The 26,766-nt window shown below is 52.2% G+C and overlaps 3 protein-coding genes across 4 annotated transcripts in view; 2 read left to right on the top strand and 1 right to left on the bottom strand.

The window, feature by feature from the left end:
• GFOD2 (Gfo/Idh/MocA-like oxidoreductase domain containing 2) overlaps positions 1-15,084 on the top strand; it is a 53,320-nt gene extending 38,236 nt beyond the window's left edge. Inside the window, exons 2-3 of the mRNA XM_032157682.2 lie at positions 3,532-3,877; positions 13,566-15,084. Of these exons, the coding sequence (XP_032013573.1) occupies positions 3,619-3,877; positions 13,566-14,464 (1,158 nt within the window). The 5' untranslated portion in view covers positions 3,532-3,618 and the 3' untranslated portion in view covers positions 14,465-15,084. The remainder of the gene's footprint in view (positions 1-3,531; positions 3,878-13,565) is intronic.
• A 5,807-nt stretch (positions 15,085-20,891) lies between these two features.
• CUNH16orf86 (chromosome unknown C16orf86 homolog) lies at positions 20,892-22,739 on the bottom strand. 2 transcript variants are annotated; one of them, XM_058441120.1, is made up of 4 exons: positions 22,584-22,739; positions 22,129-22,358; positions 21,555-21,775; positions 20,892-21,480 (listed from the first exon to the last, which is right to left on the bottom strand). In XM_058441120.1, the coding sequence occupies exons 1-4, from the start codon at positions 22,683-22,685 to the stop codon at positions 21,050-21,052; spliced, it is 984 nt and encodes a 327-aa protein (XP_058297103.1). In that variant the 5' UTR covers positions 22,686-22,739; the 3' UTR covers positions 20,892-21,049. The 2 variants fall into 2 exon arrangements, with proteins under 2 accessions (XP_058297103.1, XP_032013576.1); XM_032157685.2 differs by having other exon boundaries at positions 20,892-21,453.
• Positions 22,740-23,167: 428 nt separating this feature from the next.
• ENKD1 (enkurin domain containing 1) lies at positions 23,168-26,766 on the top strand. The gene is made up of 7 exons (XM_032157684.2): positions 23,168-23,297; positions 23,390-23,584; positions 24,493-24,665; positions 25,630-25,755; positions 25,872-26,035; positions 26,136-26,272; positions 26,371-26,766. The coding sequence occupies exons 1-7, from the start codon at positions 23,213-23,215 to the stop codon at positions 26,529-26,531; spliced, it is 1,041 nt and encodes a 346-aa protein (XP_032013575.1). The 5' UTR covers positions 23,168-23,212; the 3' UTR covers positions 26,532-26,766.

Here is a 26,766-nt window from a genome sequence, read left to right as displayed (position 1 = left end):
TTATGTATATTGTACCACAATTTTAAAAATTACATTAAAGTTTAAAAAGAGAAAAAGAAAATGACGGTGATGTGGCCCACATCACTCTTGTCTGTTTCAGTGTGTCTAGGGTTACCAGTGATGCTAATACGGAGTGGGGAACTGCTGGTTTAGCTGAGGGAAATGTTGGATGGGGAACCCTGATATTCTGAGCACACCTACATCTCATCTTGGTTTTCCCACATGACATTGATCCCAAGCAAAGGACTTTGGTTTGGTTTTGTTCTCTATTGTATAACCCTTGTGATCAGAAGAAAAACTCTACAAGACCTAATCATGTCTCAGAAAATTTGGCAAAGTTCAAAAATTGAAAAGAATAAAAATCATTCATAATCCCATCAACCTCAGCAATCAATAAATTCAGGAGTATTCTAGTCCATCTACAGCATTGACTAGTCCTTCTACAGCATTGAATAGAGATATTTTTATAGATACATTACAGATGTCCATATATATACTCATACCTATTATACTTATTTTGTGTGCTTTTTAAAAAAAAACCCATACTTCTGATAGTGTATGTTTTCCCCTTTCAGTGACAATGTGGTGAATGTCTTTCAGGTTATTGAGGGCGTTCTACTTTATGGTTTTCAGTAGCTCCACAGCATTCTTTTTTTTTTCGAGACGGAGTCTCGCTCTGTCGCCCAGGCTGGAGTGCAGTGGTGCAATCTCGGCTCACTGCAAGCTCCACCTCCTGGGTTCACGCCATTCTCCTGCCTCAGCCTCTCCAAGTAGCTGGGACTACAGGCGCCCGCCACCACGCCCGGCTAATTTTTTTGTATTTTTAGTAGAGACGGGGTTTCACCGTGGTCTCGATCTCCTGACCTCGTGATCCGCCCGCCTCGGCCTCCCAAAGTGCTGGGATTACAAGCGTGAGCTACCGCGCCCGGCCGCCCACAGCATTCTTTATCTAACCCATTACTTGTATTGGACATCTAGATTGTCTCCCAGTTTTTCACTATGATAGCCAGTGCTATAGTAAATATCTGTATACAAAAAAACCTTTTTTCTTTTTTTGAGACAGTCTCACTCTATAGCCCAGGCTAGAGTGTAGTGGCACTGCCATAGCTCACTGCAGTCTTGACTCCTGGGCTCAAGCGATCCTCCTACCTCAGCCTCCCAAATAGCTGGGACTATAGGCATGTGCTACCATGCCAGGCTAATTTTTTTTTTTTTTTTTTTTTTTTTTTTTTAGTAAAGATGGGTGTCTCACTACGTTGCTTGTGCTGATCTTGAATTATTGATCTCAAGCAATCCTCCTGCTTTGGCCCCCCAAAGTGCTGAGATTGCAGACATGAGCCACCACACCCAGCCCAATAAAATCTTTTTTCTTTTCTTTTTTTTTTTTTTTTTGAGATGGAGTCTAGCTTTGTCACCCAGGCTGGAGTGCACTGGCGCGATCTCGGCTCACTGCAAGCTCCGCCTCCCGGGTTCACGCCATTCTCCTGCCTCAGCCTCCCGAATAGCTGGGACTACAGGTGCCCACCACCACGACTGGCTAATTTTTTGTATTTTTTAGTAGAGACGGGGTTTCACCGTGTTAGTGAGGATGGTCTCTATCTCCTGACCTCGTGATCCGCCCACCTCGGCCTCCCAAAGTGCTGGGATTACAGGTGTGAGCCACCGCACCCGGCCTAATAAAATCTTTTTAAGCATACTTTTTCTTTTAGCCAGTTTCATAAAAAAAGTTTTTTGATATTTTTTTTCTAGTGAGCATTTTCCTATGTTTGCTACCATAAAAATTTTAATTATACTTAATCTGTATAGCAGTTAGTTCTTTCACTTTCCTCTTGAACTGGTTTTTGTTTTCCATTCTTTTTCTTTTTTTTTGAGATGGAGTCTCATTCTGTCACACACGCTGGAGTGCAGTGGCACAATCTCGGATCACTGCAACTTTCACCTCCCAGGTTCAAGTGATTCTTCTGCCTCAGCCCCTCGAGTAGCTGGGAGTACAGGCTTGCACCACCACACCCGGCTAATTTTTTATATTTTTGGTAGAGACAGGGTTTCACCACGTTGGCCAAGCTGGTCTCGAACTCCTGACCTCAAGAGATCCGCCCACCTCAGCCTCCCAAAGTGCTGAGATTACAGGCATGAGCCTCCCTCCCTCCCTCCCTTCCTTCCTTCCCTCCTTCCTTCCGTGCTCGAGTCTCACTCTTGTCGCCCAGGCTGGAGTGCAGTGGTGTGATCTTGGCTCACTGCAATCTCTGCCTCCTGGGTTCAAATGATTTTCCTTCCTCAGCTTCCTGAATAGCTGGGATTACAGGCCTCTGCCACCACACCTGGCTAGTTTTTTTTTTTTTTTTGTATTTGTAGTAGAGATGGGGTTTGGCCATGTTGACCCGGCTGGTTTTGAACTCCTTACCACAGGTGATCTGCCCGCCTTGGCCTCCCAAAGTGCTGGGATTATAGGTGTGAGCCACTGTGCCTGGCCTCCACTCTTCTTTTTCTTTGTCATATATAGAATCGTGAACTTTTATAGCAAGAAGGAACCTTAAAGATCAATCACTCCCCTTATTATACATTTAAGGCCCTGAAGGTTGAATCTTTTAACCAGGGTTACACAGAAAGTTAAGTAGCAGAACAGAGATTTAAACTTAACTTTATTCATTTTCTGTTTTTCCTCCTATCCTTCAGTCTCCATGGAAGAAGAAGATTCTGCAGTTTTTCATCTTGGAACAGTATTTCTTTTTTCTTTTGAGACAAGGTCTTGCACTGTTGCCCAGGCTGGAGTGCAGTAGCACAATCATAGCTCACTACAGTTGTGAACCCCTAGGTTCATGTGATCGTTTCACCTCAGCGTCCCAGGTAGCTAGGACTACAACAAGCGCATGCCACCATATCCAGCTATTTTTTAATATATATTTTTTAATAGAGATGACATCTCGCCATGTTGCCCAGGCTACTCTCAAACTCCTGGTCTCAAGTGATCTTCCCACCTCGGCCTCCTGAAATGCTGGGGTTACAGGCGTGCATGAGCCACCATGCCTGGCCTTGAGCCATATTTCATTTGTGCTTTTCTTTTTTTTTTCTTTTTTTTTTTTTTTTGAGACAGAGTCTTGCTCTGTTGCCCAGGCTGGAGTGCAGTGGCGCAATCTCGGCTCACTGCAAGCTCCGCCTCCTGGGTTCACACCATTCTCCTGCCTCAGCCTCTCTGAGTAGCTGGGACTACAGGCGCCCACCACCACGCCTGGCTAATTTTTTGTATTTTTAGTAGAGACGGGGTTTCACCGTGGTCTCGATCTCCTGACCTCGTGATCCGCCTGCCTCGGCCTCCCAAAGTGCTGGGATTACAAGTGTGAGCCACCGCGCCCGGCCCTCATTTGTGCTTTTCTGGCAGAGAACTTGTTACTTCTGTATTTGAAAGTAGCCTTCGCACCACTGCACTCCAGCCTGGGTGACAGAGCGAGAGACTCCATCTCAAAAAAAAAGAAAGTAGCCTCAGCTATGTGTCCTCTCCAGTAATAACCAGTGTAATGCTTGCTATTCTAGGAGCCATGTCTGACCAGGACATTTGGAAGATCATATCCATGCCGGAGGCTCTTGTGAGGAGATGAGTTGGTAAAGAGAGAGGCCGGGATGAAGATGCTGCCAGGAGTGGGCGTGTTTGGGACTGGCAGCTCCGCCCGAGTTCTGGTCCCGCTGCTGAGGGCAGAAGGGTTCACTGTTGAGGCCCTGTGGGGGAAGACTGAGGAGGAGGCGAAGCAGCTTGCTGAGGAGATGAACATCGCCTTCTACACCAGCCGGACTGATGACATCTTGCTGCATCAAGATGTGGATCTGGTGTGCATCAGCATCCCCCCTCCACTCACCCGGCAGATATCCGTGAAGGCTCTAGGTACGCCCGGCAGGCCACAGCAGGGGCAGATCATGTCTCCCTCTGGGCAGTCCTCTGAGGGTCACTCCTCTCCTCTGAGCTCTCCTTCCTGGGCTTGCATCTGCAGGGAGGAGAACTCTGGGACATCACTTGTCCCTGAAGCAGTGCTTGGGGAAGGCATGAAAAAAGACATAGCCTAACCTACCTCCCATCTATAAATCCCTGAACAGAAATTAAGGAAATACTCTAAGAGACAGCCATCAAGGGGCTGGAGATGGTTGCATCTCAGGCAACGTAAAGTTTGCCTCTGTGAAGTTAGAGATCAGAGCCCTGGGTGGCGGGGAATTGGTTGTGACTAGTGTGTTTGTTCTCCCATTTCTGGGGCACACAGCACCACAGGAAGGAGAGGCTGTGTAGCAAGGCTACCATTTCCCATGTTTTGTCAGCATTTGACTATAGTGAGCACACACCCTTCCTGCCAAACTGCAGTCTTGTATTGCCGGAGGACAGGAAGGCTCTGCCAGCATTGGGCTTCCCTGACAGGATCCGTCGACAGCCTGCTTACGTGACATCTCCACTCCCTTGGGAAGTTTTGGGCTTGGTAACCTCCTGCCCCTGACTGGGCATGGCCTGCTGAGCTGTTCTCCTACAGTTCCCATTGGCCTTCTCTTTCCAGTCAACTGGAGTCAACTTCTTCTCTTTATCTAATATAAATCAGAACCTAGTTTACTAAGTAAACAAACCAGTAAACATTCAGCCAGTAATTTTTATTTTATTTTGAGACAGAGTTTCGCTCTTGTTGCCCAGGCTGGAGTGCAATGGCGCAATCCCGGCTCACTGCAACCTTCGCCTCCGGGGTTCAAGTGATTGTCCTGACTCAGCCTCCCGAGTAGCTGGATTACAAGTGCCTGCCACCACACCCAGCTAATTTTTGTATTTTTAGTAGAGACAGGTTTCACCACGTTGACCAGGCTGGTCTCAAACTCCTGACCTCAGGTGATCCATCTGCCTCAGCCTCCCAAAGTGCTGGGGTTACAGGTGTGAGCCACCATGCCCAGCATTTTTTAAAAATTATTATTATTATTTTATTTTTTAGATGGAGTCTCGCTCTGTTGCCCAGGCTGGAGTGTGCATTGGTGCAATCTCAGCTCACTGCAACCTCCACCTCCCAGGTTCAAGTGATACTCCTGCCTCGGCTTTGCAAGTAGCCAGGACTACAGGCATGTGCCACCATGCCCAGCTAATTTTTGTATTTTTAGTACAGATGGGGTTTTGTCATGTTGCCCAGGCTGGTCTCGAACTCTTGACCTCAGGTGATCCACCTGCCTTGGCCTCCCAAAGTGCTGAGATTACAGGCATGAGCCACCACACCCGGCCTCAATTATTTTTTTAATGCCTCCTGTGTGCCAGTCACTGTCCTGATGTCATTTTGGACATTCAAAGCTGTGTTAGATTGGACCCCTCCCTGCCTTCAGATTTTATAGTCCAATTGAGGCAACTAGAAATAACACACATTACAAGGTAGATGACAGAAGACACAGTCACAATTCAACTAGCATATACTTACTTGACTGAGTAACTGTTTTATGTGAGGTGATAGGAGCCAAGTGTCTCTTTGATGCAGCCAAAGATCTCTAGGTCGAGGAACTGGTGCCATGAGGTTGTCCTCCACTCTTCCTGACCACTGCCATGGTGGCAAACCTCAGGGTCTGCTACTTATCTCTTCCCTCATTCTGAGGAATGTCATATGAAGGTGTCTGTCACCTCTGGCCCAGTGGGTGGGGAAGGATAAATGTTCATTGAAGTGAGAAAGAACTTCAGTCTGTCTGGTTGTCAATTTGGAGCAAGTAAGTTTTGGCCTTATTGTTTGTTTCTTCCAGAGAGCTCTCTCTGAGGATGTGTGACATTGGAGTTATTCATTCATTGGTCACCAAATACTTGGGAGGTCAGATGGTGGCTCCCAGATTGAATTCAGAAATAGACCTAAGTCAACACTTTAGCAGCAAGTTGGTTCAAGGGGAAGCAAGCCGCTATGGTCACTTGACTCCTTGCCATCCCTTGTGGCTTGAATGCGTGCTGGAAAGGTGAGGTGTGTCCAGAGCCAGAGCTCTGGAGGCTCTCAGTCCTCTTCCTGAATTTTAGGGTTCCCCACAGAGACCATTTCCAAGCTATACAGGAAGAAAGAGAAAACCCCAGGGTTCTTTGGCAACAAGCTTGCTTTTTTTCTGGTTCTTGGTATGCTCCACCAGCAGCAGCATCACCTGGGAGCTTGTTAGAAACTGAATTCTCAGCTGGGCAACACAGTGGGATCCCGTCTCTACAAAAAAGTTTAAAAATTAGCCAGGCATGGTGGCACATGACTGTGGTCCCAGCTACTTGGGAGGCTGAGGCAGAAGGATTGCTTGAGCCCAGGAGATAGAGGCTGCAGTGAGCAGTAAACATGCACTCCAGCTTGAGTGACAGAGTAAGACTGTCTCAAAAACAAACAAACAAAAAGAAATCTAAATTCTCAGGCCCTACTCCAAACCTACTGAATCTCTGGAATCCAGCTATCTGTGTCTGAACAAGCCTTGCAGGTTACTTTGGTGGACATGAAGGATTGAGAGCCACTGATCCAATCATTTTGAATTAAACTGAGGCCCAGGAACATTAAGGAATGACACCTTGGTTACATTTTACCAAGTCTTTGTGCTGTGATTTTTCTCTCCTTGCTAGAGCTTTATATTTTTACCTTACTTCTAAGGCCATGAGATCATTTCTTGCCCTCGTTAGTAGTTTTTCCTAAAATTAATGATTGGACTTACCTTCCAGAGATATACTTTTCATATCACAGCTCTTTTTATGGCATCTTGTTTTCTGCTTTGGTCTGACCTATGTTCTTCATCTTCTACCTCCAATTTCATCCTTAAAGCTTTCCCATGAATTTCTTAAAGGGGAGAGGGGAAGGGCCCTAATATATTTTATTCTTCAGTTCAGAAGTGGTTCAGAAAATTGTATTTTAAGTGCAAGATGCCCCAGCATCTTTGCCACAGTTGAATGTTTTCTTAAGTCTGTCACTAAAAGGTGGGCTTCTGTGCCCAATTCTTGGCACTTCTGTGGTTCATTAGAAAAACACTAAGTTTGCAGGCCAGGCATGGTGGCTCATGCATGTAATCCTAGCACTTTGGGAGGCCGAGGCGGGCGGATCACGAGGTCTGGAGTTTGAGACCAGCCTGACCAACCTGGTGAAACCTTGTCTATACTAAAAATACAAAAATTAGCTGGGCATGTTGGCACGTGCCTATAGTCCCAGCTACTCAGGAGGCTGAGGCAGGACAATTGCTTGAACCCAGGAGATGGAGGTTGCAGTGAGCTGAGATCACGCCACTGCACTCCAGTCTGGGTGACAGAGCGAGACTCCATCTCAAAAAAAAAAAAAAAAGAAAACATTTTTGTAGAGACAGGATCTCGCTATGTTGTTAAAGCTGGTCTCCAACTCCTAACCTCAGGCAATCATCCTACTTTGGCCCCCCAAAGTGCTGGAATTATAGGTGGGAGCCACTGTGCCCAGCAGATTTCAGCTTCTCTAATCTCTCCCTTGACTTCCTGGCAGGAGAGCTAGATAAACTCAGGTAGACATGTCTTTCATGGCTACCCAAAGACTCTGTACAGCTAGCCCGCAGGAGCCTGTTTAACTCAAGATGTCCTTGTAGTCCCACACTGATACTACTGGGCCCTAAGTTTAAGAGTGCTGTTGTTCAGGGTTGGGCGCAATGCCTCACACCTCTAATCCAGCACTTTGGGAGGCCAAGGCGGGCAGATCACTTGAACTCAGGAGTTAAATACCAGCCTGGGCAACATGATGAAACCCCATCTCTACCAAAAATACAAAAAATTAGCTGGGCACAGTGGCGTGCACCTGTGGTCCCAGCTACTTGGGTGGCTGAGGTGGGAGGTTAGCTTGAGCCCAGGAGGCGGAGGTTGCAGTGAGCCAAGATTATACCACTGCACTCCAACCTGGGTAACAAAGCGAGACCCCATCTAAAAAAACAAAAACAAACTATTTTTCAGGTTCAAGAAGAGAGGTCTTTCCCTCTTTCCTCACCTCTTGAGGCATGAAACGGGATTCCTTATCCTAGTTTTATTACCACCAAACTCCTAGCAGTCATAAAAGTCCTTTTTCCTCTCAACCCACCTCCTCTCTGCCTCACACTGCAGTATCCACTCTGTCGCCACCACAGTGAGACATTATAGCAGGAGGCTTCTGAGTTGGCCAGAACAGCAGCTCTCAGGTGGGGTGTCTGAGACCTCATTTCCTCATTACATCCCTCCCTGGTCAGCCATAGGTGTTCAGCAGCCAAATGGCAAAATTCACCCCCAGAACTGCGATTGTCTTATCCCTAATCTGGAAGGCCCACAAGTGTGGAGAAGCACTGGAGACCCTCCAGAAGCAGTAGTGCTAGCAGGGGCTACTCTCCCTGCTGGGCTGCGTGCAAGGGCCTGGCCACCCTATCCCAGGTATGTGACACTTGGCTGGCCGTTCTTCATTGTCCTTCTAGTACATGTTGTAAAGCTTCTTTTATTAAAGAAGAGCAGGAGATTGAAGTGTCATAAATTGAAGAGATTCACACCAACATGGCACGTGTATCCATATGTAACCTGCATGTTGTGCACATGTACCCTGGAACTTAAAGTATAATAACAAAATATATATTAAAAAAATAAATAAATTGAAGAGATTGAATGATGTCATAGACTACCAATCCACATGCCTTGTTCCTTGCTACAGCACTGAGGTTTGTAATCCTGGGAGTTCAGGCCTACCTAAGATGCCCATAAGTACAAGTGACAGGTGCTCTGTGGGGTTCTTCAGGGTCAAGGTGGCAGAGGTGGGGGTAGGAAGTGAGAGGAGGGGGAAGGGTTGACCAGAGGCACCAATTTGTCTCCTGTGGGCTTGGTCAGGATGTGAGCTACCAGGGGGCCAGGCTGGGCTTGACTCTTGGGGAGGCCTAATAAACAGTACGTATGATAAAACAACTCCTCTGTATTCATTTTGATTTTATTTATTTTTTGAGACAGAGTCTTGCTCTGTCATCCAGGCTGGAGTACAGTGGCTCGATCATAGCTTACTGCAGCCTCTAACTCCTGGACTCAAGTGATTCTTCCACCCTAGCCTCTTGTGTATCTGGGACTACAGCTGTGCACTGCCACACCTGTGAGCCACCTCACCCAGCCTGAAAATTTGATTTTCTAAAAAGACATTATAAAATCAACATGGGTTGGGCACGGTGGCTCATGACTGTTATCCTGGCACTTTGGGAGTCCAAGGCAGGAGGATCACCTGAGGCCAGGAGTTTGAGACCAGCCTGGGCAACATAGCAAGACCCTGTATTTACAAAAAGTTTAAAAATCAGCTGGGCGTGCTGTCACGCATCTATGGTCCTTGCTACTTGGAAAGCTGGGAGGAAGGCTCTGCTTGAGCCCAGACCAAGACTGCGGTGAACCAGAATCCCGCTACTACACTCCAGCTAAGTGACAAAGCAAGACCCTGTCTCTTTTTTTTCTTTTTTTTTGAGACGGAGTCTCGCTCTGTCGCCCAGGCTAGAGGGCAGTGGCACCATCTCGACTTACTACAACTTCCGCCTCCCGGGTTCAAGCAATTATCCTGCCTCAGCCTCCTGAGTAGCTGAGATTACAGGCGCCCGCCACCCCGCCCAGCTAATTTTTGCATTTTTAGTAGAGATAGGGTTTCATCATGTTGGTCAGGGTGGTCTCGAACCCCTGACCTTGTGATCCACCCGCCTCAGCCTCCCAAAGTGCTGAGATTACAGGTGTGAGCCTCCGCGCCTGGCCAAGACCCTGTCTCTTAAAAAAAGGCAGAAGAAACTAAATCAGATTTTCAAAATACAGAACACAGAAATTATTTACCTGGGACCAACACGGTGGCTCACGCCTGTAATCCCAGCACTTTGGGCAGCCAAGGCGGGTGGATCACCTAAGGTCAGGAGTTCAAGACCAGCCTGGCCAACATGGTGAAACCCCATCTCTACTAAAAATACAAAAAAATTAGTTGGGCATGGTGGCAGGCACCTGTAATCCCAGCTACCTCAGGAGGCTGAGGCAGGAAAATTGCTTGAACCCAGGAGGCAGAGGTTGCAGTGAGCTGAGATCGCACCATTGCACTCCAGCCTGGGCAACAAGAGCAAAACTCTGTCTCAAAAAAAAAAAAAAAAGAAAGAAAAGAAATTATTTACCTGGAAAATGTAGTTTCTATGTGAGTCTTTTTATTTATTTATTTATTTATTTATTTATTTGAGACAAAGTCTCATTCTGTCACCCATGCTGGAGCGCAGTGGCTTGATCGTAGCTAACTGCAGCCCCGATCTCCTGGACTCAAGGGATCCTCCTACCTCAGCCTCCCAAGTAGCTGGGGCTACAGGTACACGCCACCACGCCTGGCTTATTTTTTATTTATTTTTTAAATGGATACTAGGTCTTGCTGTGTTGCCCAGGCTGATTTTGAACTCCTGAACTCAAGTGATCCTCCCACCTTGGCCTCCCAAAGTGCTGGGATTATAAGCGTGAGCCACCACGCCCAGCCATCTTAAAATCCAAGTCACAATGGGCTTTTTTTCCCTGTATTTATGACGCTGAATCCCTCCCTTGGTGATGGTAATAAAATGTACTGTTGACAGCTGTACTGAGCCAGGTACTTTACATATACTGCTTTGGTTGCCTTAGGCCTCCTTTCTTCCCTGTAACTGTAAAATCCTGCTTTACAGTTATAGTAGTAAACAAAAACCCAGAGAAGTTTAGAAACTTCCCAGATCATCTAGCAATGAAGTGAGAGAGCCAAGATTTGAGCACAGGAATTTCTGGCTCCAAAGCTTGAGTCCAGCACCAGTAATTGACTCTTCCTGGGTAGTCAGTTGTCCTGGGGCCCATCCATCATGTGGGACGTCGGCCATTTCTTTTTCTTTTTCTTTTTTTTTTTTTTTGAGATGGAGTCTTGCTCTGTCACCCAGGCTGGAGTGCAGTGGCGCGATCTCGGCTCACTGCAAGCTCTGCCTCCCGCGTTCACGCCATTCTCCTGCCTCAGCCTCTCCGAGTAGCTGGGACTACAGGCGCCTGCCACCACGCCCGGCTAATTTTTTGTAGTTTTAGTAGAGACGGGGTTTCATCGTGGTCTCGATCTCCTGACCTCGTGATCCGCCCGCCTCGGCCTCCCAAAGTGCTAGGATTACAAGCGTGAGCCACCGCGCCCGGCCTTTTTTTTTTTTTTTTTTTGAGACACAGAGTTTCGCTCTCGTCGCCCAGGCTGGCGTGCAATGGCACGATCTCGGCTCACCGCAACCTCCACCTCCCGGGTTCAAGTGATTTTCCTGCCTCGGCCTCCCGAGTAGCTGGGATTACAGGCATGTGCCACCACGCCCAGCTAATTTTGTATTTTTAGTAGAGACGGGGTTTCTTCCTGCTAGTTAGGCTGGTCTCAAACTCCCAACCTCAGGTGATCCACCCACCTTGGCCTCCCAAAGTGCTGGGATTATAGGCCTGAGCCACCATGCCCGGCCAAGACATCGGCCATTTCTATAAAGTTTTCTTAGTTTTTGTTGCAAGATTTATTGTCTGTAGTTACTATTGTTTCTGCTGCAAGCTGGCCCCTCCTGAGCCTGTGTGAACAGAATCCATATTGGTCCATCAGGGTAAGCTGCACCCTGCAGTGAGCCATCAGAAATAATCTATGTCTTAACCATTACCTCATCTGAAAACATTCAGAAAATGTTTGGGGGCCTGAGGGAAGATGAGCACCATGGTTACTGAAGATGCACATACCTAGAGAAGGCACATTCTTGACTCGGTTGCCCCAGGTCACAGGCATCCAGGCCTAAGGCTGCCCCTCCAACCAGGAAGTACCTGTGGAGTGCTAGAGTGGAGCCTGGATGGCCGTGGAGGTGAAGCCCAGGTGCACACATTGCCCAGATGGGCTTCAACTAGAAGGGTAAGCACATGAATTAATCCAGGCCAAGACTTGATATCCAGTTTTCCACATTGCATATAGGCTCTGTGTAATGCTTTCAGTCTCGTTTCCTAACCCAGCCCTGCCTTCTCAGTCCTTCAGCATTTTGTGATCATTGCCTCTCCCCAGTCCCCAAGTCCTTCTGCACAGCAGCCCCCATCTCACATTCAGTGCCTAGAGCAGGATGAGCAGCCGAGAGACCACAGGAGGCAAAGAGATCAAAAACAAAATTTTGGAGTGGCCAGACATGGCAGCTCATGCCTTAATCCCAGCACTTTGGGAGGCCAAGGCGGGTGGATCACCTGAGGTCAGGAGTTGGAGACCAGTCTGGCCAACATGGTGAAACCCTGTCTCCACTAAAAATACAAAAGTTAGCCGGGCGTGGTGGTGGGCACCTGTAATCCCAGCTACTCAGGAGGCTGTAGCAAGAGAACAGCTTGAACCCGGGAGGTGGAAGTTGCAGTGATCCGAGATCATGCCACTGCACTCCAGCCTGGGCAAGAGAGTGAGACTGTATCTCAATATTTTTTTAAAAAAAGGAAAATTTTGGAGGAGTGCACAGATCATATATGAAGACCTTATGGGTGGGGCCTTTGTAAGGACTGGCTTTTATTCTGAAAAGCAATTGCACATTGGAGAGCTTTTTCGTGGGTTTTTGCCAGGGTGTCTTTACCCTTCCTGGCTTACTATGACTTGTAAACTTATGTATGTGTCTAGTCCATACTGCTTTTTGGGCTTTCTAAGTTTTCTATTTAAGGTATTAGCACAGGATTTTCTTCGACTTGAACCACGCGAAGCTCACAGGAACACTGCAGGTGTTAGTGTCTCATGGCTGCTCATATCCTCACGAGCTTTCATCTTGAAACATGGAGCAGCATTCATCCCTTCAGTTTCCAGCTGCTCATCCTCTAGCACTCTCCTCAGGGCTTTGTCTAGCTTTGTTTAGCTCTGGGTGCGTGTTGGCTTCAGTGTACCCAGAATGGGTATGAGGGTAAAAAGGGTATTCTCACTTCCTTCCCTTCCTGCCGGAGCCAAGCATTTTCTAGCCTTGGGCCACTCTAACTTGTTGGACCAGTGTTTTCAGAGAACAATCTGCAGGGAATCTTAGGGCCCTCTCTGGAGTTGTGACTAAGAGTAGGAGTTATGACTAGCCCATCCCCTGGAAAATAGGTTAGATTCCCTTGCCCCAAGCTGATGACCTAATAAATGCATGACAACATAGAGACACGTCCATGAAGTGTGCCCACCTCTCTAGCCCACCTGTGTTATTCAGGGTTCTCCAGAGAAACAGAACCAATAGGGTGTTTAAGACAGAGATTTATTTGAAGAAATTGGGGCCAGGCATGGTGGCTCACACCTGTAATCTCAGCACTTTGGGAGGCCAAGGCAGGAGGATCACTTGGGCCCAGGAGTTCTAGACCACCCTAGGCAACAGAGGAAGACCCCATCTCTACAAAAAAAAAATTAAAATTAGCCAGGCCTGGTGGTATAGACCTGTCGTCCCACTTACTCAGGAGGCCAAGGTGGAGGATTACTTGAGGCCAGGAGTTTGAGACTAGCCTGGGCAGCATAGCAAGACTCCACCTCTACAAAAAAAAAAAAAATTAGTTCATGCAGTTGTAAGGCAGACAAGTCCAAAATCCTCAGGGCAGACAGACGTGCTGGAGATTCCCCCTTGAAACTTTGAGATTTCCTGTTGTGTCCTATTGTTAGGTATTGGGAAGAATGTGGTTTGTGAGAAGGCAGCAACATCGGTGGATGCCTTCCGGATGGTGACAGCCTCGCGCTACTACCCGCAGCTCATGAGCCTGGTAGGGAATGTGCTGCGCTTCCTGCCTGCCTTTGTGCGCATGAAGCAGCTGATCTCGGAGCACTACGTGGGAGCGGTGATGATCTGCGATGCCCGCATCTACTCAGGCAGCCTGCTGAGCCCCAGCTATGGCTGGATCTGTGATGAGCTCATGGGCGGCGGGGGCCTGCACACCATGGGGACCTACATTGTGGACCTGCTGACCCACCTGACTGGCCGGAGAGCCGAGAAGGTGCACGGGCTGCTCAAGACATTCGTGAGGCAGAACGCTGCCATCCGTGGCATCCGGCACGTCACCAGCGATGACTTCTGTTTCTTCCAGATGCTCATGGGTGGGGGTGTGTGTAGCACAGTGACACTCAACTTCAACATGCCGGGCGCCTTTGTGCATGAAGTCATGGTGGTAGGCTCTGCAGGACGCCTTGTCGCCCGAGGAGCCGACCTCTATGGGCAGAAGAACTCTGCCACGCAAGAGGAGCTGCTGTTGAGGGACTCGCTGGCCGTGGGCGCGGGGCTGCCTGAGCAGGGGCCCCAGGACGTCCCGCTGCTGTACCTGAAGGGTATGGTCTACATGGTGCAGGCCTTGCGCCAGTCCTTCCAGGGGCAGGGCGACCGCCGCACCTGGGACCACGCCCCTGTCTCCATGGCCGCCTCCTTCGAGGATGGGCTGTACATGCAGAGCGTGGTGGATGCCATCAAGAGGTCAAGCCGATCCGGGGAGTGGGAGGCTGTGGAGGTGCTCACAGAGGAGCCCGACACCAACCAGAACCTGTGTGAGGCACTTCAGCGGAACAACCTATGAGCCTGCACCTGGGCTCCTTGCCACAGGGCAGAGGGACCAGGGAGGGGAACGGGAGCCAGACATGACAGGGGCTTGGCCCTAGCAGAGACAGTGTCTTTCATTAAATGAGTCTGGGTGAAGCCAGAGGTGGCCCTGGGACATCGCCCCCTCCAGTGGCTCACCTGCTCCTCAGACTTGCAGGGCAGCAAATGTTCCTATTGCCAGGTTATCACGGCGTGCACAGGGCAGAGCTGCCGCTGGGCCTCCTCGTGGCGATGCCAGTGAGTGGGACCAGGAAAGGCTTACCCTGGTGAGTCTTTCAGCCTGATCCGCAGTCCTTACGGGGTGAGAAAGCACAACAGGGGCCAGCTCGGCTGAGGCCCGAGGAGAAATGATGAGAAGTTTTGTTTTCTTCTTGGGCTGGGGCATCTCAGGAACAGTGAGGGCAACAGGCTGTCCCTCAGGGATCCTCACCTGCCCTCCCATGTGACCAGGCCCTTCCCAGGTAGGGACTTGGGTTTGCTTTATTAAGTGAGCTCTTGGGCTTTTGAAGTAGGACAGAGGGCCCTGATTTGGCAGAGAGGAGGCAAGGGAGGGCTTTAGAACATCTGAGAAATGTTAATAAATAATTCAGAAAATAGGACATGGCATGTAGTTTTTGTTTGGTAGGTTGGGTTTCTTTAATACTGAAAGGCTTGTTTCTGGCTGGTAGGGGGTTTTTCTCTTTACTCATTGCTCCACAGCAGCTCGGAGCCAGCCGTGGGTCATCACCGCCAACTGTGCCACACGGGCGGCTGCCCCTGCCAGCCCTCGTCTCCTGCCTGTTCCCTCATAGCCAAATCCCAGGAGCCTCCGATGAAAAGATTTCCTCAGAGAACAGGACTCAGGACTTCCTAATGGGCTGCTGCTGGGCCTGCCGTCTCAGCAGATAGCGGGAGAGTTTGGGGCCTCGCTGGGCTGGAGGTCAGGAGGGGTTCTGTTCTTAATGTCACGGTGTTGGCTGCTGGAGTGCCCTTGAGGTGGCGGGGAGTAGCGGTTTCAGGGAGGTGGCACAGGGTGAGGAGGAGGAGGAAGAGCTCCAGGCGTGCCCTATGGAGCAGCTGTGGCTGGACCCGACGGCCAGTCACCCACCATGCTCTTGACTGCTCTGCACAGGGCCAGCCGCCCACCCACCTCTGCCAGAGGTGGGGGGTGGGGGAGAGGAGGGGGGGTGCGGTGTTGAGAAAGGACATGCCCTCCCCTTTGCTTCTTTGACCAGCCTGCCAGGATCGTTCAGCCTGGACCAAGTTCTGTTCCCTTCTCTAACCTTCCGCTCTCTGCCCTGCCCTGGGCTCCTTGCCAGAAAAGCCCAGGGAGGGCTTCCTCTTCCTCTTGGCACCTCTTCTAGAAGTCACTAGGCTTGTTTTCCTGTCATTTCCTGGATTCAGATGTCCTTGTAAGAGGGAATAACAAGGGATAGGGTTGGAGTGTGCCTACTGCATGCTGACCCTCAGGGCAAACATGTATGTTATTATTTCACTTAATCTCCAAACCACTCTCTGACGGTAAATATTCTCATCATTCAGATCATAAAATGCAGGCAGAGGGCAAAGCTACTTGCCTCCTGTAGATTGTACATGATGGAGCCGGGAGCCTGGTCAGGACCATCTAACCACAGAGCCTGACCTTGAACCACACTTCCTCCCAGCATTTGGGAATCTTCAGACCCGAGGGCATGGCATTGCCCTTCCCTGTGGCAGGAGCCTTGGCCTGGCGGAGGTGAAGTGCAGACAGCACCCACCACCAGGCAGGACACCGAGGGAGGCTGCCCCCTTGTCCCTGGGACAGTTAGCTCAGCTCAGTCCTCCCATGTGTTGCTAGGATGTCGAGGTCACTCTGAAATGTGGGAATTGACCAAGAAAGCACAAGCTCGACTTAGATGCTCCCACATAAGAAAGGGCCATGTGGCCAACCCAGAATGGCACTCAGGTTCCCAGAATGTGCTGGGGGGGTACTGCAGTGGGCTTAGTGCAGAGCTACTTTAATGAGGACACCGGTTCATCTGAGGGAATCCCCAGAGCCTAGATTCATGGCCAGAGGGGTGCATGGCCCCTTCCCTCAGACGTCTTTACCATCGAGTTATCCTGGGCATCAGAGCTGGTCAGTCCCACACTGGGGATGGGGAAGACAGATGTGCCCAGATGCCTGTGGCCAAGGGAGCCCACAGGGTTCTGGTCTCCACAGGTGAGTGAACCCACACTGGTTCCAGACTTGTCCAGGAGCACCCCCTCCTGGAAGAAGGCAGTGGCATCTCCCAGGACCTGTTTCCAAATCTCAGGATGTTAACAGCTCTTCCTCAGGTCAAAATAAAGTTTTTCCAGGACAGTAAAAATGCAGTTAGCTTTGCTCATCAGATACAGCAACCAGAAGAGAACTCCCCAAATACCTGTCGCTTATTCTTCAACCTCCAGCCAAATCCAGGACTGTTTCCACCCAGACGATGGCAGCCGCTTCCTTTCCTGTTCTGCCCATCACCCTGCTGGCCAAGCAGCCTCTCCTGAATGTCACGCCAAGATCCCTCCCTGTCCACACCCCTCCTCCTCACCCCCGGACTTGCCCAACCTGGTTTCCATATGGCCATGCCCTCCTCTCCAGCCACACTAAGAGCCCTCCTGCAGAGGTGGCAGCTTCCATACTAGCAGGGCTTTGTCCCTGGCATGTCCTCTGCCTGGAAGGCACCACCTCTCTCTCTCAGGAGTCAGCTGGAGGACTGCCTGGTCACCACTTCTGACCTCAGCAAAGTAGCCACCTCCCAACCTGTGGTTCCACAGCCTTGGTCCTCAGTTGAACTGAGGTTGCATGTCCCTCCATCCCTCCCTCCCTCCCTCTCTCCCTCTCTTCTCTTTTTTCTTTTCTTTTCTTTTCTTTCTTTCTTTTCTCTTTCTTTTTCTCTTTTTCTTTCTTCTTTCTTTCTCTTTTCTCTCTTTCTTCTCTTTCCTTCCCTCCCTCCCTCCCTTCCTTCCCTCCCTCCCTCCCTCCGTCCTTTATTTATTTCTTCTCTTGATAGAGTCTCACTCTGTCACCCAGGCCGGAGTGCAGTGGCGTCACCTTGGCTCACAGCCACCTCCGCCTCCCGGGTTCAAGCAATTCTCTTGCCTCAGCGTCCCAAGTAGCTGGGACTGCAGCCACCATACCTGGCTAATTTTGGTTTTTTTTGTTTGTTTGTTTTTGAGACGGAGTTTCACTTTCATTGCCTAGGCTGGAGTGGAGTGGCGCGATCTCGGCTCACTGCAACTTCCACCCCCCTGGTTCAAGCAATTCCCCTGCCTCAGCCTCCCAGGTAGCTGGGATTACAGGCACATGCCACCATTGCCCAGCTAATTTTTTTGTATTTTTAGTAGAGATGGGGTTTCACCATGCTGACCAGTCTGGCTGGTTTCGAACTCCTGACCTCGTGATCTGCCCACCTCAGCCTCCCAAAGTGCTGGGATTATAGGCATGATCCACCGCCCCCAGCCTAATTTTTGCATTTTTAGTAGAGACGGGGTTTCACCACATAGTCCAGGCTGGTCTTGAACTTCTGGCCTAAGTGATCCGCCCCTCCTCAGCCTCCCAAGGTGCTAGGATTACAGGCATGAACCACTGCACCCGGCCACTTGTTTTGAATATATAATTTCAACTTTTATTTTACATTTGGGGGGTACATGTGCAAGTTTGTTACATGGGTATACTGTGTGACGCTGAGGTTTGGGGGACGATTGGTCTCATCACCCAGGTAGTGAACATAGTACTCAACAGGTTTTTTCAACAATCACCCCACCCCCTCTCTGTCCCCTCTTGTAGTCTCATGTTTGTGTTTCCCATCTTTGTGTCCATATGTACACAATGTGTAGCTCCCACTTGTGAGAATGTGTGCTATTTGGTTTCCTGTTCCTGTGTTAATTTGCTTAGGATAATGGTCTCAGCTGTTTCCATGTTGCTGCAAAGGACACGATTTCATTCTTTTTTTATGGCTGCATCATTTTTACTTCTTGAGACAGGGAAAAATGTTGCCCAGGCTGGTCTTGAACTCCCGGGCTCAAGCGATCCTCCTGCTTCAGCCTCCCAAATACCTGGGACTACAGACACAGACCACCACGCCCAGCTACACATGTCTCCCTAAATCATGTAGCATTTCCTCTTTACAGCGAGCTTCTAGGAGCAGTAGGGACTTGATTCTTTCTGCAGTTCCTACTACTCACCCTGCTTAGACAAGTCCATTGGGTAATAGGCCTCAGGAATTGCAGACTAGTTCTCCCACGATTTCTAATTCCCGCCTCACCTGTGAGAAGACCGGACCAGCTCTTCCTTATCAGTGCTGGCCTTGCTCACACTTCCAGCCCTGGAGACCACACAAAGATATAGAGGCCTTCTTGGGTCCGGCCTTAGCCAGAGAGCCCCCAGGTCGGCAGATCCTGCACAACTCAGGACAGGGATTCCTAGATCCCAGGGTGTGGTCTCATGCAAGGCCACTTCTCTCCAGGCCTCTGCCATCTCAAACATAAAGCGAGGAGGTTAAGCTCAGTTATCTTGGCTGGGTGTGTTGACTCATGCCTGTAATCCCAGCACTTTGGGAGGTCAAGGAGGGAGGATTGCTTGAGAACAGGAGTTTGAGACCAAGCTGAGCAACATAGACCCTATCTCCACAAAAAAAAATTTTGGCCAGGCATGGTGGCTCACATTTGTAATCACATTTGTAATCCTTGAGTCCGGGAAGCAAAGGTTGCAGTGAGCCAAGATTGTGCCACTGCACTCCAGCCTGGGTGACAGAGCGAGACGCTGTCTCAAAGAAAAAAAAAAAGTCCTGACCCCATGGCTTGCCATGGGGCCAGTGAGCACCCAAGTGACCCTGTCAAAGGAGGGAGCAGCCTGGGATGATGCCAGAAAGGGGACCCTGCTTTTCCCACCTGAACCTGCCCACCCCACTCCCTCCAGTGACCTTGCCAGGCCATATTCCAGGGAACCTACACATGACTGTGGCCTCAGGATGGCCTCAGCATTTCAGATTCTGGCCTGTCCCTCTCTGCAGCTTCCTCCACCCCTCACTTCAGTCTCATCACCTTGGTGCCTTTTAAGGGGCCCTCTGGCTAGGTCGATGTGATGCAATGAGATGTGCCCTTAGGGAGCTCACGGTCTAATCCTGACGACAGTTATAACCCACATGATAGTAGTGTGTAGGTGCTACCATGCAGGGCAACATGGGGTGCTGTCTGGCTCCCCAGGAAGCAGGGCCCCAAGTTTTCAAAGGTGTGCATGCACTAGCCAGGGGGAGAGGTGGGAATAAAGGCATTTTAGGCAGAAAAAGCCCCACAAGCACAGAGTGAAGGGAGAAAAAGGTGTAACTGCTCAGGGAATTACCGGAAGCCACTGAATTCTAAGGTAGCTGGGGCAAGAGGAGGGGAATCCCAAGGGGGAGTGACACCATCACGGGCTCAGGTGTGTGTGTCACAGGGCCACTGGATGGATCTGTGGGCCAAGGGATGACAGGTAGTGAGACCAGTGAGGCTGTCACCTGGAGATGACAGTGGTCCAGGCAATGGTGCTGACTGTGGGGTCCGAGAGTCTCTCAGCCTGAAAGGGTACGATCACTGGCCTCAATGTCTGCTTAGCTTGTAGGAATCAGGGAGCAAAGAACAGGATGGGGTCTGGGGTGACACCCAAGATTCTAGCTTAAACAATTGCGCAGATGAGATACAGGAGGAAAAGCCAGTTGGAGGGAGGGGAAATTTCCATGAACTTAAAATTCCCTGTGTCTGTTTGCAGTGTCCAAGGAACACACAGGAGGCCCAGGATGTGCAGTTTCCAAAATGGCCAACACTGGCCGGCTCTTCCCAGAGATCCCTGCCAGTTGGACACAGCTGTCATCCAGTGGCTTGGCCTCAGGGCCCCAGATGCACTTACTGCCCCTGTCCACCCCTCCCTGCCAGGAAAACATCACTGATGCCCCGTCACCTGTGACCAGGGGCTACTCCACAGACAAGGTCCAGTCCAGCTATGGTCTGGCAATGAGTGGAAAACATCCCAAAGCTGTCACTGTTGTGACAGGCAAAATAACTCTGTGCTACCTCCTAGGAGGATCCCAAGTTTTGATCCCCTCAAGGTGAGACCAAATGCAGGCCCTTCCCCAGGAGACAGAACAGCAGGGCCAAACACCTGCTTCCCATGACCCAACAGACCCTTTCTTTTCTGTGCCCCAAGTTCCTCCTTCTCACTTCCCTCTTCATCACCCAGTTAGCTGCCTGACCCTCAGATTCACCTAAACACACAGCACCAGGTCCACCCCGATTCAGGGAGGCATGGGGTGGCACAAAGGAATCTGTCATTGTCAAAGTCTCAGGTGATGCAGATGACCATTCAGGCCTCAAACCCTGCACTGTTGAGTCCTCCATCCTCTTTCCCATTTCAGGCAACCGATCTGGGGAATCACAAAGTCTTTGAAAAAGAAAAATATTTATTTTCAGCAAGACCAAAGTCCCAAGTGGGGGCAGGTGCCAAATTTGCCCCCGCCACCAGAGGGCCTGGGCCCACAGGAAGCCTGAAGCCAAATTCAGGTGTGGAAAGAGGAGAGCCACCAGTGGGGCGGGACAGTCACTTGTACTGAGGAGAGAGCGGAGGGACAAGCGGAGCAGTGCAGACACTCAGCATCTTGTCGATGTCCACCTGGGTTGACTTATCCACCTCGGCTTTGTGGTGGTCACTCACCCCCAAGCTGGGCAAGCCCCCAGGCTCCTCTCCAGCCTCCTCTCCGAAGGGAGCCAGAGCATGGGTGGGGGTCACTAGTGGACTGGGACAGGGCAAAGTGAGGCCTGGGCCCAGCTCACCTGCCAAGGGCAGCAAGGCCTGCAGTTGCTCCACACCTGCCTCCTCGGGAACCGGGGCCAGCTCTGCCTCTGCCTCCACCTCAGCCTCCCCGTCCCCCTCCCCTGCCTGGTTCAGCTCGGGGTTGCAATAGTTGATGTACTGGTAGAGGGGCCGCAGGCGCTGGGCCTTTCCTGCAAAGACCCAGGGCAGGGCAGAGGCTAGAGCGCCAGGTTGTGCCATGTCGGGCCCCACAGGCAGGGGGAGAAGGAACAGCCCAGGGACTGCCACTCACGCTCCAGCCCCAATGTCTCTAAGGGTGCAGACACTGTGCTGCCCACAGCGTGGAGCACGGGAGCCCCCAGGCTCTTGCGCTTCTTGGCTTTTTTGTGGTGTTTGGCAGATGGTGAGGGCTCACTCTGGCTGCCCTCTGACTCCTTCTCCTGCAGCGGCAGCCTGGGTGGCAGTTCATCTTCAGCCTTAAGATGGGCATGAAGGCCCAGGAGGCTGAGGGACCTGAGCCAGGGACAAGAGACTTGAGCCAGGCTCCAGCCCTGGTTCCCATTCCCTGGCCCAGGGAATAGCCCAGCCTGCCCACAGCCCCAGGGCTCAACGCCTGTCCCGTTCCTGGTCAATGAGGCCCCAGGCCCAAGAGGCTTAGAGGCCAGTGAGCCCAGTCCCCAACCAACCCTGAAGTTCCCACTCTCTTGCTGCTCCCTACACGAGGGCTATTGAGGAACGGGAGAGGAGAGTGACGGTAGTGGCTGGGGACGAGAATCCTCCCTGCAGGAGTGCAGATTTAGGAATCCTACTGGGGTGTGTGCCCCAACCCCGGGGCTGCAGCTCCTTCCCCCCGAGAGCCCCCTCACTTGAGAGGCTTTCTCTTTGGACCATGACGGGGCCTCACAATGGAGACCACGGTCCTGGGGCCTCTCTCCTCTAGCGCCCCGGCATACGGCTTGGGCCTCTCCTCCCCCAGCTTGGGTCCTTCCTCCTGGAGCTCCGGCTCCGAAGCTGCGCTTGCTGGGCGCTGGTCTTCACTCTGGGTTCCGTTGGCCTCATGGGCTGGCACCAGGAACTGGTCTCCCGTCACTGGACACTAGAGGTGACACACAGGCCATCGGTCTCCATGGCCGGGCAAAGGACATAGGGATCCGTCACTGAACACCTAACATTAGACACCGAAACGGGAATAAGGACACCAGCCTGTGCCCCTCCCCGCCTGGAGGGCCCAGCCTGGCAGTTAGCGGGTCGGGGCGCTCAGAGTTCCACCTCTCAGAGCGCTGCGGCCCCGTGTTTGAAGGTTAAACAGCCTGACGGTCACCTCGGAGGTCTGAGCGCTGCCGGGCTCCTCCGTGAGCTGCCCCTGCCCCACGACCGTGGCCTCCTGGACCCCCGGCCGCCTCTCCGCCCCTGCCGAGGCCATGGCTGCGCAGGCTCAGTGCGTCCTCGACAGCTGCTTGGGGCAGATCCCAAGGGGCTGGATGGTGGCCCCGCCCTGACCCCGGAGACCGGCCAGCAAGCGAGGGCAGAGCTGGGAAGAGAAACGGCGACCGCAGAGCCCACCCTCGGCCGAAACTACAAGCCCCAGGACGCTTTGCGCCAGGGTCAGTGGGCCCTGACCCCGGGGACGGAAGCCACGGTTGCCCGGCAACAAGAAGTCCCGTCGGGTGGTAGCGGCTGGCGGCAAAACCTCTCGAGTGAGCCCCTGCCCGAGTGCCGCGGGGAAGAGGCTGCGAGCGGGACCGAGAAGTGGGCTGGGAGCAGAGGTCGCGGAGGCGGCGAGCGAGGCCGGCGCCCGGGCGGAGACCGGCAGGGGCCCGGGAGTGGCGGGCACGCCAGGGTTAGGGTCCCGGGCGAGGGAGGAGGCCCGGGGTTGGGGAAGGGGGCCCGAGGAGGGAGGTAAACAGCCCTGAAGGCCTCGGGGCACCGTTGCTGGGCGGCGCTGGCGGCATGTGCGAGGGCCCGTCCCGCATCTCGGGGCCCATCCCCCCAGACCCGACGCTCTGCCCTGACTACTACCGGCGACCGGCCTCGGGTGAGTCCGGGGGCTCCGCGGTGGTGCGAGGCTCAGGGGTCGGCCTTGGCTCCACCTCTGAGCCCCGGACTCCGCCCGGCTCCGCGCCACAGCTCAAGGGCGCCTCGAGGGAAACGCGCTGAAGCTGGACTTGCTGACCTCGGACCGGGCCCTGGACACCACCGCTCCCCGTGGCCCCTGCATCGGTCCTGGTGCTGGAGAGATCCTGGAGCGCGGCCAGCGCGGCGTCGGGGACGTGCTATTGCAACTCGAGGGGATCTCCCTAGGTCCTGGGGCCTCTCTCAAGAGTAAGTCCCAGGAATGGAAGAAGGGGCAGAGAGGCAGTGCGGGGTGGAAAGAGATCAATAGCAGCTGCTCTTTCCACCCTGACCTGGGCCCAGGCTTTGCGTCTCTTGAGTCTCAGTTTCCCCAACTATAAGGGGGAGAAATGTGCTACCTTCTCGAAGGAGGTGAACTGAATGAGGTAGTTCCCACGAAGCCCTAGCTCTGCTTTATGCATTTATTACCCATTAAATTTGTTTGTTGAGTGCCTACTGTGTGCCAGGCCATATAGGTGCTGGAACACAGGGTTGAAGATAAGCATGAGCCATCACTGAGTCAAGGTGGGAGACAAAGAACAAGAGATGAATGTCATGTGTGAGATGATCTATAGTGTACTTCAATGGTGTACTTCACTATAATAATGGAGAAAATCACCTGGGCGCAGTGGCTCACTCCTGGAATCCCAGCACTTTGGGAGGCCCAGGCGGGCAGATCACTTGAGCCCAGGAGTTGAAGACCATCCTGGCCAACATGGTGAAACCCCATCTCTACAAAAAATACAAAAATTAGCCTGGCATGGTGGAGTGTGTCTGTAATCCCAGCTACTCGGCAGGCTGAGGTGGGAGGATCACTTGAGCCGGGGAGGTTGAGGCTGCAGTGAGCTATGATCATGCCACTATACTCCAGCCTGGGTGACAGAGTGAGACCCTGTCTCAAATAATAATAATAATAATGGAGAAAATCATCCTGAAATACTCACTACGTGAGGAAGGGAACACGGTGATGAGGGAGAGTGTGTGTAGGGTCTAAGGTAGTTGGAGAGGTCAGGGAGCTCTTTCTGTAGGAGGCAGGGGGCAGGCCTGTGTGTGAACTAGTGGAAGTTGGATTGTGTGGGCCCTATGTAGGGCAGAGCCTGGTGGCATCTTTTCTCCAGGGAAGGACCCTAAAGACCATGAGAAGGAGAACCTGAGGCGGATCAGGGAGATTCAGAAGCGCTTCAGAGAACAGGAGCGCAGCCGGGAGCAGGGCCAGCCCAGGCCCCTGAAAGCTCTGTGGCGCTCGCCCAAGTACGACAAGGTGGAGTCCCGGGTCAAGGCTCAGCTCCAGGTACCTGCTTCAGGGAGCCAGAAGTATTACCCATTTTGTTGGCCAACAGACAACTATACCCTGATCTGAGTTCTGGGGAGGAAGGGAAGTCACAGAGGTAACAGAGGACTAAGAGACCCTGGCTCTGCTGCAGGACGAGGCTGGGGGGCTTCTCAGAAGTAGTGATGGCAGGGCTGATCCTGAGGGGCAAGTAGCAATTAGTCAAGGGGACAGCAGAAGAGAACATTCCCAAAAGATGGAACCTCACAGACCACAGGGCACGCAGCAGTGGTGATGCTAGAGTATAGTTCACTGTGAGGAAAGAAGGGCATGAAGTTAGGCCAAGAAGTCAGCTGGACCCACATCAGGGGCCACAAAAGCCACTTTTCAGCCCTTATTTCTGAGGACAGTGGGAAGGGCAGGGGTATGATGGGGGGCTCTGTCTCAGGTAGAGAGCAGCACCATCCTTCAATCCAGGGACTCAGCAGGAGGAGCAGGAGTAAGAGGAAAGGCAAGGTCACACAAATGTGTCGTGGCTGAAGCATCTGTGGGGTTCTCAGGGGGTGGGAGTGTGTCCAGGAAGCAGATGGAAATTCAGGCCTGGATCTCAGGAGTGAGACCTAGGAGTTATTGACGATCAGGTTGAGGACAACGAGACCAAGGAATTGACCGCCTGGATTTGAGGACTTGGAGGCCAGCCGTTAGGAGCCTTGTGGGGCTAGAGCCAGGAAGCTTGGCTAGGAAGGAGGAAAGAGAGTGGTAGCTGGGCCAGTACTGAGGTGGAAGGAGAGATGGTTTGTTGTTTTCTTAAAAATCTGACATAGTCACATATTTGTGTGCTGATGAGGACAAGTGTCCCTTGAAGAGGGAAGAGGGCCCGAGGGACATGGATGAAAAGGTCAGAAGGGCCAAGATGGCCAGGGTCTTGCGGCTTGAGCCCCAGACCTCAGCCTGCCTGCTCTCTCTGCTGTGCCCTGTCCTCCAGGAGCCTGGCCCTGCCTTTGGGACACAGCCTGCCCACTTCCTGAGGGCGCACTCCCGCTGCGGCCCTGGCCTCCCACCACCCCGTGTACCTAGTCCCCAGCCAACCCCACCAGGTCCCGAAGCTAAGGTGAGAGGATGTGTGGGGGCTGGATAGTGGTTGGGCAGGGCTCCTGGTGTGTGTGGGGGGTTTGGGGACACAACATAATGCTGTCTGCCCCCACCCACGCTTGCTGTGTCCTGCAGGAGCCAGGCCTGGGGGTGGACTTCATTCGTCACAATGCACGAGCTGCCAAGAGAGCCCCCCGGAGGCATTCCCGCTCACTGCAGGTCCTGGCGCAAGTGCTAGAGCAACAGCGGCAAGCCCAGGAGCACTACAATGCCACACAGAAGGGCCATGTGCCGCATTAGTAGGTCTCACTGCCTGACACTCAGGGTGAGGGACACCTGTGGAGGGTGGGAACCAACCTCTGCCCTGGGGTCATCAACCCTGAGCCTGTGTACCCACAGCTTGTTGGAGCGCAGGGACCTGTGGCGGCGGGAGGCCGAGGCCCACAAGCAGAGCCAGCCGGACCCTGCCATGCCCCCGGGCCACACGCGCATGCCTGAGAACCAGCGGCTGGAAACACTGACCAAGCTGCTCCAGAGTGAGTACCTGGGCAGGGAGGCTGGAGGGGGACCCCACTGGGGACCGGGCACCTCTGCCCAACACTCACTGTTCTCACTGTTCCCGGGCCCCCTGTAGGCCAGAGCCAGCTGCTGCGTGAGCTGGTACTGCTGCCTGCTGGGGCAGACTCACTGAGAGCCCAGAGCCACCGTGCTGAGCTGGACCGGAAGCTGGTGCAGGTAGAGGAGGCCATCAAGATCTTTTCTCGGCCCAAAGTCTTCGTGAAGATGGACGCCTGAGCCCCTCTGGGGGACAGTGGCAAGGAGCTCCATGCTGAGGATCGTCACATGGCTGCAAAGGACAGGGTTGGACCCAATCCCAGAGCAGAGGTCTGAAGACAGGAGCAGGGGGGTGGCCAGTGTTCCTAGAGCACTCTTCCCAGCCACCAGTGGCTGCAGAAGGGCCACCCCAGCTTTTTAACCGCTTTGTCAAAATTAAACATTTTGTACACAGGATTTGTTTCCATAAGAGCTT

Source organism: Hylobates moloch, unplaced genomic scaffold (assembly GCF_009828535.3).
Source record: "Hylobates moloch isolate HMO894 unplaced genomic scaffold, HMol_V3 SCAFFOLD_6, whole genome shotgun sequence".
Taxonomy (NCBI): Eukaryota; Metazoa; Chordata; class Mammalia; order Primates; family Hylobatidae; genus Hylobates; species Hylobates moloch.
Note: the sequence above shows the minus strand (reverse complement) of the source record. Positions and strands in the feature narration are given on the sequence as shown.

What these genes read in the sequence shown, in the direction of transcription:
- CUNH16orf86 (XM_058441120.1), bottom strand. Translation starts at nt 22,685, where the DNA reads ATGGCCTCGGCAGGGGCGGAGAGGCGGCCGGGGGTCCAGGAGGCCACG. An exon ending in GCAGCGCTCAGACCTCCGAG is followed by an intron (nt 22,359 to 22,583) that starts GTGACCGTCAGG and finishes TGTCACCTCTAG; the next exon opens with TGTCCAGTGACGGGAGACCA. An exon ending in AGAGACATTGGGGCTGGAGC is followed by an intron (nt 21,481 to 21,554) that starts GTGAGTGGCAGT and finishes CTGGCGCTCTAG; the next exon opens with CCTCTGCCCTGCCCTGGGTC.
- ENKD1 (XM_032157684.2), top strand. Translation starts at nt 23,213, where the DNA reads ATGTGCGAGGGCCCGTCCCGCATCTCGGGGCCCATCCCCCCAGACCCG. An exon ending in CACCAGGTCCCGAAGCTAAG is followed by an intron (nt 25,756 to 25,871) that starts GTGAGAGGATGT and finishes TGTGTCCTGCAG; the next exon opens with GAGCCAGGCCTGGGGGTGGA. An exon ending in AAGGGCCATGTGCCGCATTA is followed by an intron (nt 26,036 to 26,135) that starts GTAGGTCTCACT and finishes GTGTACCCACAG; the next exon opens with CTTGTTGGAGCGCAGGGACC.